This window comes from Rhyacophila brunnea, unplaced genomic scaffold, assembly GCF_057557595.1.
Source record: "Rhyacophila brunnea isolate RB1 unplaced genomic scaffold, BYU_Rbru_1.0 scaffold_7, whole genome shotgun sequence".
Taxonomy (NCBI): domain Eukaryota; kingdom Metazoa; phylum Arthropoda; class Insecta; order Trichoptera; family Rhyacophilidae; genus Rhyacophila; species Rhyacophila brunnea.
Window position 1 is genome coordinate 41770610 of NW_028233339.1, and position 18822 is coordinate 41789431.

Consider the following 18822-nt stretch of genomic DNA (forward strand, 5'->3'; position numbering starts at 1 on the left):
TATTCGCTGTTTGATTCCAATATAAATTAGCTATCAGTTGAATGTCTCTTGCATCGATGCCTTTCTCCTGCAAGAGTTCGAGAAGTTTAGGATGCCTAACAGTATCGAATGCTTTCTCGTAATCAATGAAACACATATAAACATCAACATTAACATCTAGGCATCTTTGCACTAGAACATTCAAGCTGAAAAGTGCTTTGCGAGTGCTCAAACCACTTCTGAAGCCAAATTGTGTGTCATCCATGTCTTCTTCGCATTTTCGAAAAATCCTATTATGGATGATTTTTAATAAAACTTTTAACATGTGGCTCATCAAACTTATTGTTCTAAACTCGCTGCACTCCTTTGCGTTCGCCTTTTTTGGTAGTGATGAATGTCGATTTCAACCAATCATCGGGAATTATGCCCGTTTCGTAAATTTAATTAAACAAATCAACGAGAATTTCTAATTGATCTTCTAAAAAATTTATCATTTCGTTGTAAATATTATCAGGGCCGACAGCTTAACATTTTTAGAATTTCGTATTGCGTTTATTATTTCTGCCCTATTTATGCATGCACGTAATATTATTGTTGACATTATACATATAATTTTTACAGAATATAAATTGCATACAATTTTTACGCATTCCTTAAAACTAAAATAGGCCCCTATCATCATCAAACAGATTTTCAATATATGTCTTCCAACGAGTCAGCTTCTTTTCTATATCTAATATAATACGTCCATCTTTGTCTTTCAAGATAGTTGATGAGGTTCCTTTCGTAATTCCCAATGTTTCCTTTATCTTCTTGTGCATATTAAAGGAATCGTATTTTAGTTGGAGATTTTCAATTTCTTTGCATTGGTCGGACATCCATTCTTCTTTAGCTGTACGAATTTTACTTTTTATGGTAAGTATTATGAATTCTCCTATATTGAGGTTCATTTTTATTTTTCCATTTTCTTCTTTCGTCCATTAAAGACAGAATCTCATCTGTCATCCATTTTTGCTTCTTAGCTGTTCTTTTATATTCTAATTGATTATTAGATATGGAGAACACATCTTTTATCCTGTCCACTTGTCTGTTATGTCAGAGGATGTAATGACTGAAGTTTTTATTTGTTCTATTTCTGTGTTCAGTGCACTTTTTACTTGTTGTTTGACTTCGGGATCCTTCAGTAGATTAATGTCAACACGTTGGGTTGCGCGTGGTTCCTTCGGTAATCTTTTTAATCTAATTTTTACTGTAGCTACAACAGGATTGTGGTCAGATGAGATGTTAGTACCTGGATAAGTTTTAGTAGATGTTACGCTATTTCTGTAACGATTTTTTTTTTTTTTTTTTCTAGATGCCTTTATGGATACCTCGCATTTACTATCGAGGTTTCTTAAGGACTTTGGCACGCAAACTACTCTACTTGATGCTAGTCAAATGAAAATTGTGCCGGCTGAGAGAATATGCCTTATTGAAAAATGTTTTTCCGTTTGGCAGGTTCATGCCATATGCTGGCCGCATACGTGATCATAGGCTCAATAGCACAAGTGTAGAGAATTCGAAGAGCTTCAGAAGATACACCCCATGTGGGTTTGGCCATTCTTGCTAGTTTGAGCGAAGTCACCGCGGCTCTTTTGCAGATGCTGTCCGCATGCTTTGACCAATTTAGTTTGTCATCGATTACAACCCCTAAAAGTTTAAGATCCCTAGAAAAAGATAGAGGTTGCCCATTCATCACCAGCGAAGGCGGAGAGACGCGCCTCCTAGTAAAGAATAAGGCCTTCGTTTTCTCCGCGGAGAAAGACAGTTTGACCTTCCTTCCCCAGGCCTCGACGCTCTCCAGTACGCTATTAGTCATGGATTCTAGAGAACCAAGTTCTTTGGATTCCATAATCAGCAATACATCATCAGCAAAGGCCTGTGCGTGTACACCTTCAGGAAACGGCATAGAGAGAAGATCGTCGAGAACTATGTTCCACAGTATTGCGAATTAATAATATATAGTCTATTTGATTTCTTGCAATGTTGTTCTTGTGGGGATTTCCATGTATACAATCGCCTTGCTGGAAGTTTGAATAATGTGTTACAAACAACCATACTATGTTCCTGGCAAAATTGTAGTAATCTTTCTCCTCGATCATTTCTTTGTCCTAGACCAAATTCTCCTACTAATTCTCCACTTTTACCTTTACCAATCTTTGCGTTGAAATCTCCTATAATCAAGGTAACTTCATTATCTTTCGTCGATTTTAGAATTTCATTTATCTGTTGATAGAATTCTTCTATAACATCGTCATCTTTGTCGGCAGTTGGAGCGTACACCTGTATTATATTAACATTACCCATCCATGATTTGAGTTGTAATAGCATTACTCTGTCAGAGTAGGGAACAAAACTATTGACCGATCTGTTAATTTTATCGGTCACTATGATACCCACTCCATTTCGATGGTGGTTATCATCATTTCCCGAGTAATACAAGGTGCCGTTGTCAGTTTTAAATCTGCCGTTTCCCTTCCACTTCACTTCGCTGATACCACGGATGTCTAATTTTAACCAATTCATTTCCATAATAACGTTTTGCAATTTTCCACTTTTAAACATAGATCGCACATTCCGTCGCAATCTTCATAGCCGGCCCTCTGACCATTTAAGGCCTGCCGGAGACTGAGGGCCACTCAATTTGATTTTCCAGCCATGATGATTACTAGGGATATCATCCAAAATACTATATCCAAAATACTATAATTTTGAATAGGTAACGGAAAAAATGTGTAAAAAGTACCAAAATTCCGATATTTCAAAATAAAATTTCTTGAATTTTTCGGTAAGCATTTTTGGTGGCAAGAGGTACCTAAATAATAAAGGATCTCGGAACTTCTCAAATTCTCCGTTATTTTTTTTCTGAGAAACTAAAACCTATACATTTTCAACAGATGACATCGCGTACTATATTTTTCCCCAAATACTATAATTTTGGAGGCTCTGTACTATAATTCCACTTTGTGTGCATCAATACTTTCAAAGTACTGAATGAAAATGTCAATATCGGTTTTTCGGTATTGCATAAACATTAATAACAGAAGTAGGTGCTTATCAGTATACCGATGAAAATCTTTTTAAATATTATTTTATAGCAAAAACCTACATAAAAATATGTATTGATCATAATTGTAGAATTAGTGATTTTTTACAGATAATTTGAATTAAAGCCCTCAAAGTTCATCAAGTGCAAATAAGTCCGGCTGCAGGAAAAGCTTCTTAAATTCAACGCTTGTACAGTCATCAATAATTATAGAATAATTGAACAATTTTATCACTGATCTTTTCTATTTCGAAATAATATTATGATAATTCATCGCGACAATTACTTATATTACCTACCTATGTAATATATTTGATGAAATTTATTAAGTAGGTATTATTTTTTCACCTCTGTCGGATTCACTCAATATATTTGCATTTTAGCAGCACATATCTTATAGTTTATTTTCAAAAACGTGAAGGAGTGTGTTTTCTTAGTACCGAAAATTCTGGTATTTTGGATTTTTAAAACCGGTATTTCGGTAATGATAAATACTGGAATACTGGTTTTGAAATACCGGTATTGCAATCCCTAGACGTAGGTATAAATAAGTAGTAAAAGTAAATTAAAATACCAAGTTTTGAAATTCACAAGTCCAGTAGGTAAAGCAATCTAGACAAAAATTATATAAGTGAGTACTTAAAATATATATGACTAGATAGAGGATGGGTAAAATAATAAATGAAAGTAGATCTGTTTTATTATTATGTTCAGCAATGGAAATCCTCACCAATCGATAATAAATTTAAAGGTTTTGAGTTAAGAATGCCATTTGATGTAGAAAGGTCTTCTCTTTATAATTCAGCAAAAAAATAATTAAAAATTTCTTCAATGTGTCATAAAATCGAATAATCCTTTCTTAGATTAATCAGTAATTCCATTATATAATCAAATTTATTTGTTAATTCGTTATTAAAATGTACAATTTCATTGTGCATTGATGAATTCCACTAAATCAAATACAAAAAAACATACACTTTCATCGAAATCAAGGCTTTAAAATTAAAATAAGAATTACTGCAAAAAATTCAAACGCCATTATCTCGGAACAAGGTTTTATGAGTTGTTCCCCTATTGAACTGGTGTATCGCAATGGGCCCCGATCCTTCATGTGGTCCAGTGGAAGATGTATCCCAGTAATGCGACTGACTCAAAGGATGTTAATGTTCAGTGCAAGAACGTAGTGGTCACGTGGGGGCGGCGCGGCTGCGTCTTGCGCAATTCAAACGTATAACCGTGTGTGAAATGTTCGTAAACAGTGTCTTTTTTGAGGCATAATACACACGGTTATACGTTTGAGTTTTGCAAGACACCGCTGCGCCGCGCCCGCCAAATCACTACGGCCGAGCACTCAGAGTTGTGTATTCGTCAGTTAATCTCAAGTACAGAGATTCAGTATGAGGCTTTATATGCGTGTAGTAACACAGCTAGATAGGGTGGATAAATTGGGATTGATCAATAATATGATATTGACTATATACATTGCAATTGTCTAAATCACACCGATCGAATATTCTCAACAATAGTTACTTACTTAATTGTATCAAGCCAGATTTACAAAGAAATGTTTATTATAATTCCTGATCTTTAATTAAATATGATATGAATGTATATTATATTATGCTCTCAAATAATAAAATCTCCAATAATTAACATATTAGTGAGTAAAAACAATTACTAGGTATTTATATTTATTATATAAAAATAAAAATAACACATTTTAAAATTAATAATCAGACATACAAAACAGAAAATAAAGGTCATGACACTAACATTGATAATGAAGAAATATAATGATAGAATAATTGATTGTTTATGTCTTAAAAATTAACAGAAATACAGAGGGAATACCGGAAAAGTGTACTATTAAATTTTGTTTAACAATTTAATAAAAACAAATATATATATTTATATAGAGGTAGGTAATTAATGATAATAAGTTCCATACGAAATTTACTTTAATCTTCAACATGAATAGCATAGGTCAGCGCCAGGCAACCTATGCCACGAATTTTTGGAAAAGGGTTGCTGACCGCTGGCATAGATAATAATATCTGATTGAAAAATATGGATACTTTTTCATTCATACTTATTTGTTTTTATTGAACTAAGAATACAAATTGCAAATGGTTTTCAAAATTCAATTAAACCTTGCCTAAACCCATAATAGATAAAAATATTCTTCTATCTATAAAATATCTGAAGTTATGTATGATTTAATGGCATAATTTTAGATATTTTATAGATAGAAGAATATTTTTATCTAATATCTATTATGGTTTGGTTTAGGCAGGGTTTAATTAAATTTTAAAAACTAAGCGATACCATTCTGCAGCGGGGCGGGGGCGGCAGCGGTGTGTGCAACTCAAATGTAAACGCACGGCAAATGTAAATGTACGGCACTTTTAAAATTTTTGGCAAATAGCACGTAAAAAGTTTGGCCAACTGAGGGTCTAGAAAGTCTAGATATAGGAATAATTTAAAATTGTATAAAAACTATTTTTTATAAATATAATAATAATATTATTATATATCTAATAATATGTTCACAAAAATAGTTTAGGACTAACTAAAGAAGAATGGTTTCAGTGACATCTTCCATTTTGGATACCTTTAACGGGCCCGTCTTTGATGTAAATATGCGGTGACTTGTGGTCAATAGGCAGGGACGGGCAGTTTCAATTACAAAATCAAAAAAGACGGGGTAAGGTAAAGAATGCCTTTCATTTCCAGAAAAAGTAAGTATGGTACAGTGTTAATCAGTTTGATATAGTGACGGACAGAAGTCCCAAAGTATGTCCATAACTGACGTTCGCGGGATCGGTATTGGCCTGTTTCCAGTGCGAGACACGTGTGATAAGAACGAAGACTGCAATACCAATTTCACGAACGCTGTACTCAAGAAATAAATTATACACAATAATTATTTATTCTGAAAAAAAAACCTAATTTACTTCTAAAAATAGATTAAATAAACACCGTCTAAAGTGGCACCAAAATTCCTTATAGATACCTACATCACTAACTTTATCAAGTTAGATGTGAGTATTATTTAGACTTTAGAGCAGCGATTTCAAAAATGGGAGGCGCGGGGTGTTGCAAAGGGAGGCGCGAAAAGTTTAACACAATTAATGGAGAATTAATTTTAAACTAAATGCATAGTTTATAAAACGGCCAGTAGTTATAAAGTACATAAAAAACAGTCCTATAAAAGGTTGTTTGCAAACATGTCTGAAAATATGGAGTCGAATTTTATAATATCTCACTTCTATACTATTGTGAAGCGCGCTGGCTAGGGTCAAAAAATCATGTTTAAATTTGAGGCAAATTTGTTTAGGAATGATAATTTTGTTCTTAAACTAGTCTATGAAATAAAAAAAAAATGAGTCAATAAATCAATCCAAGGACCACTAATGCATTCATTGATTTAAAAAAACAATTTTCAGGATGTGGGGCTTTGACTATTTAAAAAGGTGTCTGAATAGCCAAGATTAGATTTTTTTAAAAGGGAGGCGTAGTAACATAAAGTTTGGAAACCACTGCTTTAGAGTAAGTAGTATTTGTTAAAATAGGTATTTTAAATGCAATATCAATGTATTTTTAATACTTACTGTAAAATAATGAAATCATTAATAACTAGGTAGATACAATTAGATTTAAAAGAAAAATATTTGAACTATACTAGAACCATTATTCATATTTTCAGTGAACACAATCAGGCCCAAAAAAACAAGTACTTCCTCACCAATATTATGTAACTATTAAATTAAAAATAATAATATGTATGTCTCGTCTAGTATCATTATTTTTCAACATTTTTACCCACTACGACCCATGAAAATTTAGAAAATGGATAAATTGGCCCTTCTTTCAAATAGGTGGTGCACCGCTGGTCTAGATACTTTAAATAAAATAATAAATGCTTTAAAATTGCTTGTAAGTACTTGAAGCAACAGAGGGGATAAATTAAAAATACTAATATCTAAATAATTCAATATTAGTGTTAGTAGTCTGATATTTTTTTAAATACCACACACCAGTAAAATAATAGTAATATAGTTATGTAGTTATAATGTAAGAAATTTGATCATAAGAAAGTATAACATTGTTATTATTATAATATATGACACTGAGAAATTCTAATAAGGTGGTTGGCAAAAATAATTCTACTCGTACATTATTAAGTAATGGTTGCGTTGTTAAGTTATTTAAAAGCACAGACAACACGATAAGAATACGAAAATATTATAATATGTGAGGCGTCTATTTTCAATACCTGCCAAGTCCACAATCACGAAAAAGTCATGTTTTGGTTGTTTCGTGTCGATGAATAAGAATCAGTGCAGCCTGTGTATTTATTTTGTTCCTAAATATGTTATATCCCTAGGAAATACGACTCGAAAGTATCAAGTTATTTTCTAAATCCGCCATCTCCAGACGGCAAATCGTTCCTATAACCGCCAAATCCTTCATCAGCCAATGAGCGCTCTGGATTGCGCGGTAATGCAAGATGGCGGTCTAGCTCTCAAACAGCGAATATCGTGTCCATTTCCTCTGTGTTTTTACCAAGTGTCAATGTCAAAATTATTGACAAACATGCCAAAAAGTTCTCCAAATAAAGGAAGGAAGCATATTCAGCAAAGATACTTATAGAAAAAAGAAATCAATGCAAAGAAAGGTAAATGAAGTTCTTAATATTTCCCTCTAATTTTGACAACTACTGGGTGTTTGACAAATTATGTTGAAATATTGTTTGGTGTTAAATTATTAATTTATAATTTATATTCAAATACAGATCTAGGTATATACAGTGTGCCAATATATACATTTTTAATTACAGTATCGTTATTTAATGTTATAATTCTTTTATGAAAAATGGCCAAATTCTCGAACCAATATCTACAAAACATAATATGCAGGTACCTAGGTATTTTTTTATTATTGGTGACGGTATATCAAATTAATTACGCAATGTAAAGAATACACCTACGCAAATTTTTACTTTACACACATACATATTTGTGGAACCTATGCAGAAAAAAGTTTTAAGCTACAAACCTATAAATATGGCTCATCAAGTGGCTTAAAGTGTAAAGTAGAATGACGTATAATTATTTATGTACGTAACTATCTGTTTAAAAATTACCTACTAAGTTCTTAATATTGCAGTTTTTTAAAAAATAATATACGATTTTAAAATAATATGTACCTATAAATTAATATTACTAAATATTCTACCTGCATGCTAGTATTGTCTATAGCAGAGAATTCCAATTCTGTGCCCGCGGGCGCAAGTGCGGCAGCGGACACATTTGTGTGCGCAATGAAAAACGATGATAAAGAATCTAATTTGGTAGGTATTGTTTTATTAAAAACTAAATTTTTGTGAAAACCTTTTTTTCGAGTTAACTGTTATTTTGTATACATTTTCGAAAAGGCGGTAACAATTTCCTTGTTTTCCAGTTGAGAACCCCTGGTTTAGAGCTTTTATTATTTTATGTCATTATAATATTATTATGTAATCAATTTTATTCAATAAAAATATTTAAAACTAAAACTTGCATTTGAACTAATTATTGCTGGTAACCCTGTATCATGCTGAAAAAATGTCCAACAGTGATTACTTACTAACTCCGCCAAATCATGTGATAACAATCAAACTCCACTACCTCCAAACGGGTTTTGTATTTTTTATACTGTAAATCTAAAACAAAAATATTGAGAATTGAAAAATTTGACGGGTATTGGAAATAGACGCTTCATATTATGTACAAAGTAATCGCATATTATTCTACATGTACAACCCAACAGATTAAATGCAAAATGCCCACAAAAAGTAAATTAAAAAATTGGGTTAATGTGCAAAGTTACCACCGTCCACATTTTAATGGCATGCAAATTTGATTTCCCATTAAATGACTAAAGGACAGTGGCGTTATTGCTTTTATTCAACTTGCTCATTATTGGTAGTTGTTTTATCGAATTTAAGAAAACGGGTCAACATACTGATAAAACAAGGTACTTGCTTTTTCATGTGGAGATGTGGTTCCTCTGTGGATGATTCATAAAGAATGGCAACTCTGTTGCAAACAATTGTTAATATTGTGACGAGATCATTTTCAGTCCCACTATTGCGAAGTTCCGTCACCAGTTCTTGGATGTACCAGGAGCCCATAATTCTGCAGCGCCACGATAAATAGCCAGGAACGGTGCAATAAGCGATTAAAAAATCAGCATGATTAGGAATTTTGTATGAAGATATTTCGGGACTGTGGTGACAATCATACATGGTTTCACTGTCAGTCTGATTCCGTTTCAAAGTCACTCCGTCATCTACCATGTAACCTTGACAGGCCTGGATGATAAATATTTTCGGTTTTCCGGCCAACGTGGGACATTTATCTGCTTTGAAAAGCGGCCATATCAATTTAGTATCGTAAGGGTCATCTTGAGCACATATTTTGCCCTTTTCACCATGGCTTAGGATGCAAATAACTATGCAATCATGATTGGTGTGATCCATAGAAGCAATTTTTTTTAATTCTTTTCGGACTTGATCTGATGTATAATCTTCATGTACTGAAACTTTGAAACCTAATTTGTTCTCAAATACTTCTTTCAAATCATCGCGGTCTTTATCCGTGCCAATTCTAACCAAAAGATCCTTGTCATCAAAAGTTTTGTGGTTAAAAATAACAGCCATACCGCGTTTCTTGTGGTTCATGTTATAATGCGTTGCATCTATTTCTACCACCATATCAGCTGTAATTCCAGGGGTTATTATAATGGGAGCTAGTCGAGTGTCGTGTTCGTCATGACGATTACTACCATTTTGGTCTTCATTCGTAGCTCCAAGAATTGCACTGGAGTCAACAATATTCATATCAGTTTTAAAGTCCATTTTGGATTAGCTCTTCAGTAAAGAAATAATATTGCTGAATGTTATTGTGAGGTATGAGAAATCTTGATATTTTTTGTAAATAATGTTTTATAAATAAAACAAATTATCTTTCACCTTCCAGGAACCTATGCATCCAATTCTAGTAAAAACAAATAAAAAAAAATATTTTTATTAGGAACATTGAAAATATTTCACAAATATAAATAAAACAGTAACACCTCCGAAAGCACGAGGACAAGTTAAAGAGGTGGTATGAAAAGGAGTGGTGTTAAAATTTGTTTTTCTCGGGATGTTGGGTAGTGTAATTGATACCCCTTTTTATGACGTTACGACTATTTATTCTTTTATCTAGTTTACAAAAAAAATTATTTAACATATAAAACTTAATATTAGATTTAGGATTATAATTAATACAGAGCAAAGCCTGCTCTGTTTTTCTATAAATATTTTATTTATATTTATAAAAATAATTGATTTGATATAAATAAAAAGGATTTCAAGTTATACACATTTATATTTTTTATAAAAATCGATGTTTTTTAAAATAGATATAAAAAATATTAAAACTATGAATTTGTCAAAAATCGCTTAGGTGATGCTTAGAAAACTTAATAAACTAAATATTAATAATAAATATGACCATAAAATATATGTAATAATAGGGTGCGGACCGATAGAACAAATTCACATTTTATTACATTTTTTACAATTGTAAGTTTGTCTTTGACTTAAAATAAAAAATATTTTTATTTTTAATGTTTTCAAATACATATTCATACATTATTACTGTTGAAATTGTAAATTATCAAAAAAATGTCTCAAATTGCAAGCTTCGTATTTTTCCGCTAGGTGCCTCTTTAAAAAAGGCTCAATGAAGACTTCGCCTTAAGCGACGAAATGTACTTTCATAAAAATCAAACCATAATAGATAATAAATATTTATCTATCTATAAAATGTCTAAAATGATGTATGATTTACTGGAATAATTTTATATATTTTATAGATATATGGGAATCAACAACACTCAAGTCTTATCAGCAAACGCTGGAAGCGGCATATCTTATCTTATATTTCACGTAAAGTAACTTGTTTTTTTAGACAAAATTCACATGTTATCTAATTAACGTCTCCTTTTTTTTAGAGAAAATTTACAGTTAAGAAACTAACGTCTTGTTTTTTTAGATAAAGTTCATAAAGTTCAAAAGGGCTGTTTTTTAGTTCTCTCCGGTTACTTAAGCGATATTTTTCATCTATTGCCAACTTTTTTCCGATTTTTCAAAATTATAGTAGGTATTTTGGGCATACGATACCTGTTTTATATCAAACATAGTACGCAGACGATAATTATAGTACAAATACTATAATTATAGTACGGTTGGTACGGTATAACACTGAGCTAAGTCCACATCGATCCACTATCACTTCAACAGCCACAGCACTGAAGACATCGTAAGACAGAAAGCGCAAAAAGGAAAAATCATCTGTTGAGAAAATTATTACTTACCTCCAAGAGAAAAAAAAAAATTAGACACGGTGGATATCCTTATGTTGGCTCATGCCGCAACAATAAAGACATTTTCTCCCAAGTTGCAGTTGAGTACCAAAAGGAAAATCGGGCTTCTGATTATAGAGCAAGAACTCCTTCACCTTGAGGAGCAGGAGCAAGAAGCGGAAAGAAATACAGCTCAGACTGACAATATTTCACTTGATTCTGCCTCTGATTAATTAAAATTTTATATACAGTAGAGCAATGGCAGAGGGTGCAGGTAGGCTGTGGATATCTGGCATAAATAGTACAAACTAAACTTTGTCAGTAATACTTAATTATTTAATTAAGAATACAAAAATTAAAAACACCCACGATGGGTCGTGGGTCCCAGGATCGAATCCTGGGTCTGGCAAGTACATATGTGTCGCTGAGTTTCAAAACCCGCTATAACACTTTTTTGAAATAATTAAGATATTATATTATATATCGATGGATTCGTTATTAAAATCTCTACATGAAAATTTTATCGCCTCTTTCAAAATCCACTACGATTAACTGTTATTTATGAAACAAAATCAATGCGTCTATCAATACCCGCTATAACACTACTGAAACATTCAAAAACCTTTTTAGTTCAAAAAGTTTTTATTGATTTTCTCAACATAATGAAAAAGTGTTATAGCGGGTTTTGAAACTCAGCAACACATATATTGTTTTTCAATTTGTGTATGAGTCAGAATATGGACCTAATAGGTTGAGCAAGTGGCTGACATCCATTTCTCATAAAAACAAATTTGTTACGAGTAATACAAACCTCCACTCTGTGGAGGCCCATATTATGATCCTATTAGGATCGGACATGGTCTGATGTTTTTAAATTTTAGTAAAATGTTTGTAACAAACTAAAATTTTAAAAGATTCCTGATTTACCACAGAACACCAACCTTACAAATAGCTGCCCTGAGAATTGATGTTTTTAGACTTATCAACATATTCACGCCATGCACGGATATATCCATGTATGGCATGAATATGTTGATAAGTCTAAAAACATCAATTCTCAGGGCGTAAGGTTGGTATTCTTTGTTAAATCAGATTATATGTTTTTGGATGATGAGCTGCCCTAAGAATTGATGTTTTTAGACTTAGCAACATATTCACTGCTTGATCAAAAAATAAACATTTCGTAAAATGTAGATTAAATGCTTCCACCCCCAAAAATTATGGATGTTTCATCCTGAAAATATGTTCCTGTCACTCCCTTCTAGTTCATAAATCATTTGGTAATCCCTGTTCTAAATAAATAAAACAAAATATGTGAATTCATTTACTAAATATTTATTTTAAATATATTACATACTTCACACCTCTAGGATATCCAATCTTAATCTGTGTACACCAAACTAAGGACTGTAAAAATGGACAAGGAACTTCATTGAAATAATAATATACTGTCAGATACCTACAATGAACGGTATTGCAAATATTTTAATAGATTTTATACAACAAAATAATCAACGTTTATATCAATAGATATGTGGAAATAATTAAAATATTCCAAATAGATTTACTGTAAAAATATAATTTATAAATGGATGTATATGACTATAAAAAATAGTAACAATATTATCCAATATGAGATTAGACTATGGAAGAACAGTTTTTTTTTAAAATGTACAAACATTCAAATAAGGCACACAGAACCAAAATTCTTTATACAATATACAGTCGAACTTGGTTATTACGATCACGGATGTACTGAGGAAACATTTGTTGACATTTTATTATGATTTTCTCCATACAATTCACTTTAATAACAAGCTACTTCTCGGTTATATCGAGCAAAACTGTTAAAAACAACATTTTCGACCCTAAGCAATAAAATCCGACCGCGCAGTTAACTAGACCGATGCCGCTGGGATCGGATTACGTTTATGACACTACTTAAGTGTCTAAGTACCTAATTGGTGTTTTCGCCGACAACATTGAAAAAGAATCCTTGCATATGGTTGAAATTGCATATAAAAATACAAGCAAACAACTTCTTTTGTAGTTTATGAATACCATGCTTGTTTCGGGGATTTTTACGATGGTTTTAAGATTTTTTATGTTCTATGCTTAAATAGAATGTGGTGCGAAAAATGTTATATATCAATATAACGAGTAATGCTTATAATGAGCAAATTCAGTCAGTCCCATCTTCCTCGTAATAACCAAGTTCGACTGTACATCATTAAATTTATCAAGCCAGATTTAGGTATTTACAAAGAAATGTTAATTATAATACCTAATCTCTAATTAAATGAGATATGAATGTATTTTCTATGCTCTCAAATAATAAAATCTCCAATAATTAACATATTAGTATGTAAAAACAATTACTATTTATATTTATTATGTAATATTAAAAATAACACATTTTAAAGTTAATAGTCAGACACACATAACAGCAAATAAAGTTTATGTCACTAACATTGACAATGAAGCAATATGATAGAATTATAGGTGGTTTACGTCTTAAAAATTAACAGAAATACAGTGGGAATAACAGAATAGGGTACTATTAAATTCTATTTAACAATTCAATAAAAACAAATGTATATATAAAATTTATATAGAGGTAAGTTGGTAATTGATTAAAAAATTTACCTTAATCTTCAATATGATGAGATACATATAGATAGAATATATCAGTGGCAAAGGGTGGAGGTAGGCTGTAGAGATTCGACATAAACAGAGCACACTACACTTTTTCAGTCATACTTATTTATTTTCATTGAACTAAGAATACAGATTACAAATGGTTTTTAAAATTCGATTAAACCCTGCCTAAACTACACCAGACAAAAATCATTTTACTATCTATAAAATATCTAATGTTATGTATGATTTAATGGCATAATTTTAGATATTTTATAGATAGAAGAATATTTTTATCTAATATCTATCAAGGTGCTTTTAAACGATCAATCTCTGTTTCAGTTAAGCTGTCAGTTAAACTGACGTGTAAATACAAACCTGAAGCGGCCGACTGAAACCGAAACTTTTTAGAGTTGTCAGTAGAGGTGAGTTGGAAATACTGTCACCAGTTTGTGTACTCAAGTTTCAGATGAAACTACCCATACTAAGTATTTGTGGCCCAATAAACTTATTCCAAAAAAACTTGTGATGATATCATCGCGAGTTGCTGTTCTGTGCACTCGCCAGTTGGTAGACTTTCAACACTATTGACATTAAATGCGCACAAACGAAATAGCACTTGAATATATGTATATTTTAATTTATTAGTCTATTGCGTTCAAAAGTATGAATAATAATAGGCCATAAATTTTGTGTCGCAGCACAGTGGTGAGATGACGCACAGGCTTAGGCTTGTTATATACCGCTCAAAAAGAGTTTAAAATTTAAAAAAAATAATGTTATTCATTTTTGTTAACAATAATATTGTAACCTAACAGAAAAACAACTCATAAATTTAAAATTTTATAATAAATGGGACTTTTCGACAAGCGGAGCTCAGCGTATTTTTAGCGATTATACTGAAGCCGATATACAGTTCCCTGAGCCGATACGTATTTTAAAATATTAATAATATGGAGTTGGTTTTAGTTTCAGTTGAGTATGAAACTTTTGTCGCATACGCACGCCAAACGATCTATATAGTATTCCAAATACTAGTAAGTATTTTGGAACCAGTTTATATACTAAGTATTTTTTTATACTGGTAGTAAGTATACTTAGTCTTCAAAATCGACCAGTTTTCTCATCTCTAGTTGTCAGTTAAATTGACGTGTAAATTACTATGTTGCAGTAATTTTCATACTACATTTTTAATTTTGATTGAAATATTATTTCTTCAAAAATAGGTACTGCATTATAATACCAACCACATGATTAGAAAGTTATTATAAATATAACATTCATTTTCAGTGGATAAATAATATGCATCAGCATTTGACAACTCAAATGTCAACTGACTGACTGAACTAAAGGCTAAGTACAACGCCGTTTCAAAACTGAATGGACCAAAACGGAAACCTCGACTGAACAGACAACAGAACTGACGTCTAAAAGAACTTTTATGGTTTGCTTTAGGCAGGGTTTAATTAAATTTTAAAAACTAACCAATACCATTCTGCAATTTGTATTCTTAGTTCAATGACAACAAATAGATAATATATCTGAAAAAGTTTAGTGTGCTATTTATGTTAGATCTCAACAGCCTACCTCCAACCTTTGCCACTGATACATAAAATGGATGTTTGCTTAAAAATGTATTATATACATACTTATTGTAAATATAGGTAGATATTAATGTTAGTTAAAAAGTATATTAATTCAAACAAGCGTATTTTCCAGTCATTTACTTATTGAATTATTTTATATCATGTATCAATGATGAGATAAACTGTAAGCACAGTAAGTACACACTGGCAAAACTCATGTGCACAATACTACAATTTCCTAGTGCACGAAAATGATAAAATTTTAAAAATTCACAAAATGTATAACTGTGTATGTTTTAAGTAACACAAAATACTTTATCTATAAATTAGCGAAAACTGAGGCTATTGGTTTCAAAGTCAGTTACCTCCATGAACCGCCATTTCGAGATTATCACAAAAAAACCATCAAAGCACATTAATACCCCGTTTACACATGTATGGATTTACAGCTGACAGTAAGTATTATCGTGACCATAACAAGAAAATGCATGTATTATCGTGCAAGTTAGTTATAAAATTGCATGTATGAACCTCTCAGAAATAAAACAAACTACACCGCATAGAAAATTGACATTTAACAAATTTTGCACAACCTGTTAAAATAGCACCATACAATGACAACATCACGTCTCGCTTACGCTTGAAGAATGAGATTGGAGAGACAGTCAGCACTTCTACGTATTAACAGTTATCACAAGAGTTTAAAATACTATTGGTGCCTGTAAATCTATGCACTATTAGGACTGTAAATAGAATAAGTATATTAATTACTTTTTGTTATCCTTGAATTTAAAGTGTTTTCAAAAATTATGTATGTATAATAATTTTTTTTTTTTTTACAGATGTTTTTAGCATATAATTATTAGAGAAAAGGAATGGCAAAATAAAGACTTAAAAAAAAAACATTAAATTTATTAGAAACCCATGTTTAAATATAATCAAAAACCATTAAAAATTGGTAGTCGATGAATATTATTAAAGTTGCAACTAACCTCCATTTAAAGCTTTGTTTCAGTCAACCTGAATCAAACAAATCAAATTGGACTGTTAGTTCTCTGGGCGTTTGTCAGAAATTCCACGGGAACGTATTTCTGCCGACTAATTACTGTTGCCAGTACTTAAAATTAATTCAATCATTTACTTGTCTCTAAAACAGCAACACAATAATTATTGAAATGTTGACTCGTCATCTACAATAACACAAATTTAATTGTCGTATTCATTTATTTTAAATGCATAAAATATAAATAATGCTTCATGAATATGTAGCCATTTAGTTTATGACAAAAGTTTTTAAAAATTACTTTTGCTCAAAGTTTTTCCTAATCGCCCACTTGTGTAATGTGACTTAGAAGACAATCGAACATATATTTATAATATTGATGGGTAGTATCTACTAAAATTAGTTAGATAATATAAAATCTGATCATTCCGGGTTGATTTAAGACAGTTTGTAATTTAGAATCTCCGTAAATAAAATATAAAATTAAAATAAATTGTTGGTCTGACATGATAATAATACTTACCTAGGTACCTAATGATATTAAATCGAACTCTTTGCGTAGAAAATATGGCTGGAATTTTGGGAGAATAAGACCAAAAGCCGTTTCTTGTTAGCATTATGGTTACTTAAATCCTGTCTTGGCCGTTATCACTTTCGACAGATCGTCGTCAGAAGTGCTTTGACGTTTCATACCAGACCACTTCAAACGGTCAGAGAATGGTTTGATTTACACTGGAACAGCGAACCAAACGTCAAATCTCAAACTGTTTCCGGTTTACTTTCTACGCATGCGCATTGCGCCATTTCGGATGGTTTCGGACAGTTGGAAATATCACCTTTAATATCATTGTACTAGCACAAGGTGTTGAAACTGATAGTTGTTAATGAACTTACATACAATGCAAAAATACTTTCACGAAAAAGAGAATTTGAATCATGAAAAATGTGTTTAAAAGATTAAAGTAACTGACTTAGAAACCAATAGCATAAATTAACAATGTATGGTTTTTGGAAAATTTCCAAGGGACACATATGCACCAAAACATTTCCAAGAGGGAGATGTTCTTTTTATACATTTTTTGGTGACAGTTTTGTTCTTTTTGATAATATCGTAAACAGTATAAATACAAAGGGGTGTGTGATTTTTTCTGAAACAGGGAAGGCCAGAGTCTTTAAGATTATGAAAAGGAAAATACATATGGCGATGACCCAATTGCCAGTCATTACAATGAAGAACTGTGAATGTCTCAACGGATCTTTAAAAATATTAGTGAGTGGGTAACTAATGAGTGCGATATGATAATTGAGCTCAATATGAATAATCACATTATACTTATAGCGGTACAAACCAAAGTTTAATTTTAATACCAATCTATTATAATGATACCCTGTATGTTTCTGAACATTTCTAAACTTACATATTATTATATTATATTGTTTTAAATGCTATTAAACTTTGGCTGGCAGTAGTATAACTGCTGAATTAAATGTATACAAATGTAGAATCTCCTTACAATAGTGAAAGGCTTGATCTTCCATTACACATTTGACAGACTTATTTTAGTTGTAATATGTTATAATATAGATACCAGTGGCGAGGGGTGGAGGTAGGCTGTTAAGATTCAAAATAAATAGTGCGCACTAAACTTTATCAGTCATACTTATTTGTTTTTATTCAACTAAGAACACAATTTGCAGATGGTGCTGGTTAGGTTTTAAAATACAATTAAAACCTGCGTAAACCAAACCATAATAGTTTCAGTATGTTATCGGCGATCTGAAAAAAATAGTGCACACTTTTTCAGTTATACTTATTTGTTTTCGTTGAACCAAGAATATATCGTCTCTGTTCTGGCAGAACACACTAACTGGAGAATACTAGTTTTGAGTAATTTGACTTTGAAGTTGTTAAAATGTTTGAAATGGTCTATCATGTGAGTTTATTAAGTAATCGTAAAAAGGATGACTTTAAAATAAAGACTGTTTATTTATTAAGAAGGTTTCCAGACGGTAAAGTTTGAAATAAGGAATATTTTGGTACTAACTCAATATTTAATTTTTTCGAATTAGTGTCTACTGCCAGAACAGTGACGATATATTACAGATGGTGTTGATTAGTTATTTAAAATTAATTAATC

At 31.5% G+C, this 18822-nt stretch overlaps 1 protein-coding gene across 1 annotated transcript; it reads right to left on the reverse strand.

The window, feature by feature from the left end:
- Positions 1-4829: 4829 nt before the first annotated feature.
- On the reverse strand, positions 4830-10096 carry LOC147064901 (caspase-1-like). Its single transcript, XM_085957407.1, has one exon. The coding sequence runs from the start codon at positions 9963-9965 to the stop codon at positions 9009-9011; it is 957 nt and encodes a 318-aa protein (XP_085813533.1). The 5' UTR covers positions 9966-10096; the 3' UTR covers positions 4830-9008.
- Between the last annotated feature and the right edge of the window lie 8726 nt (positions 10097-18822).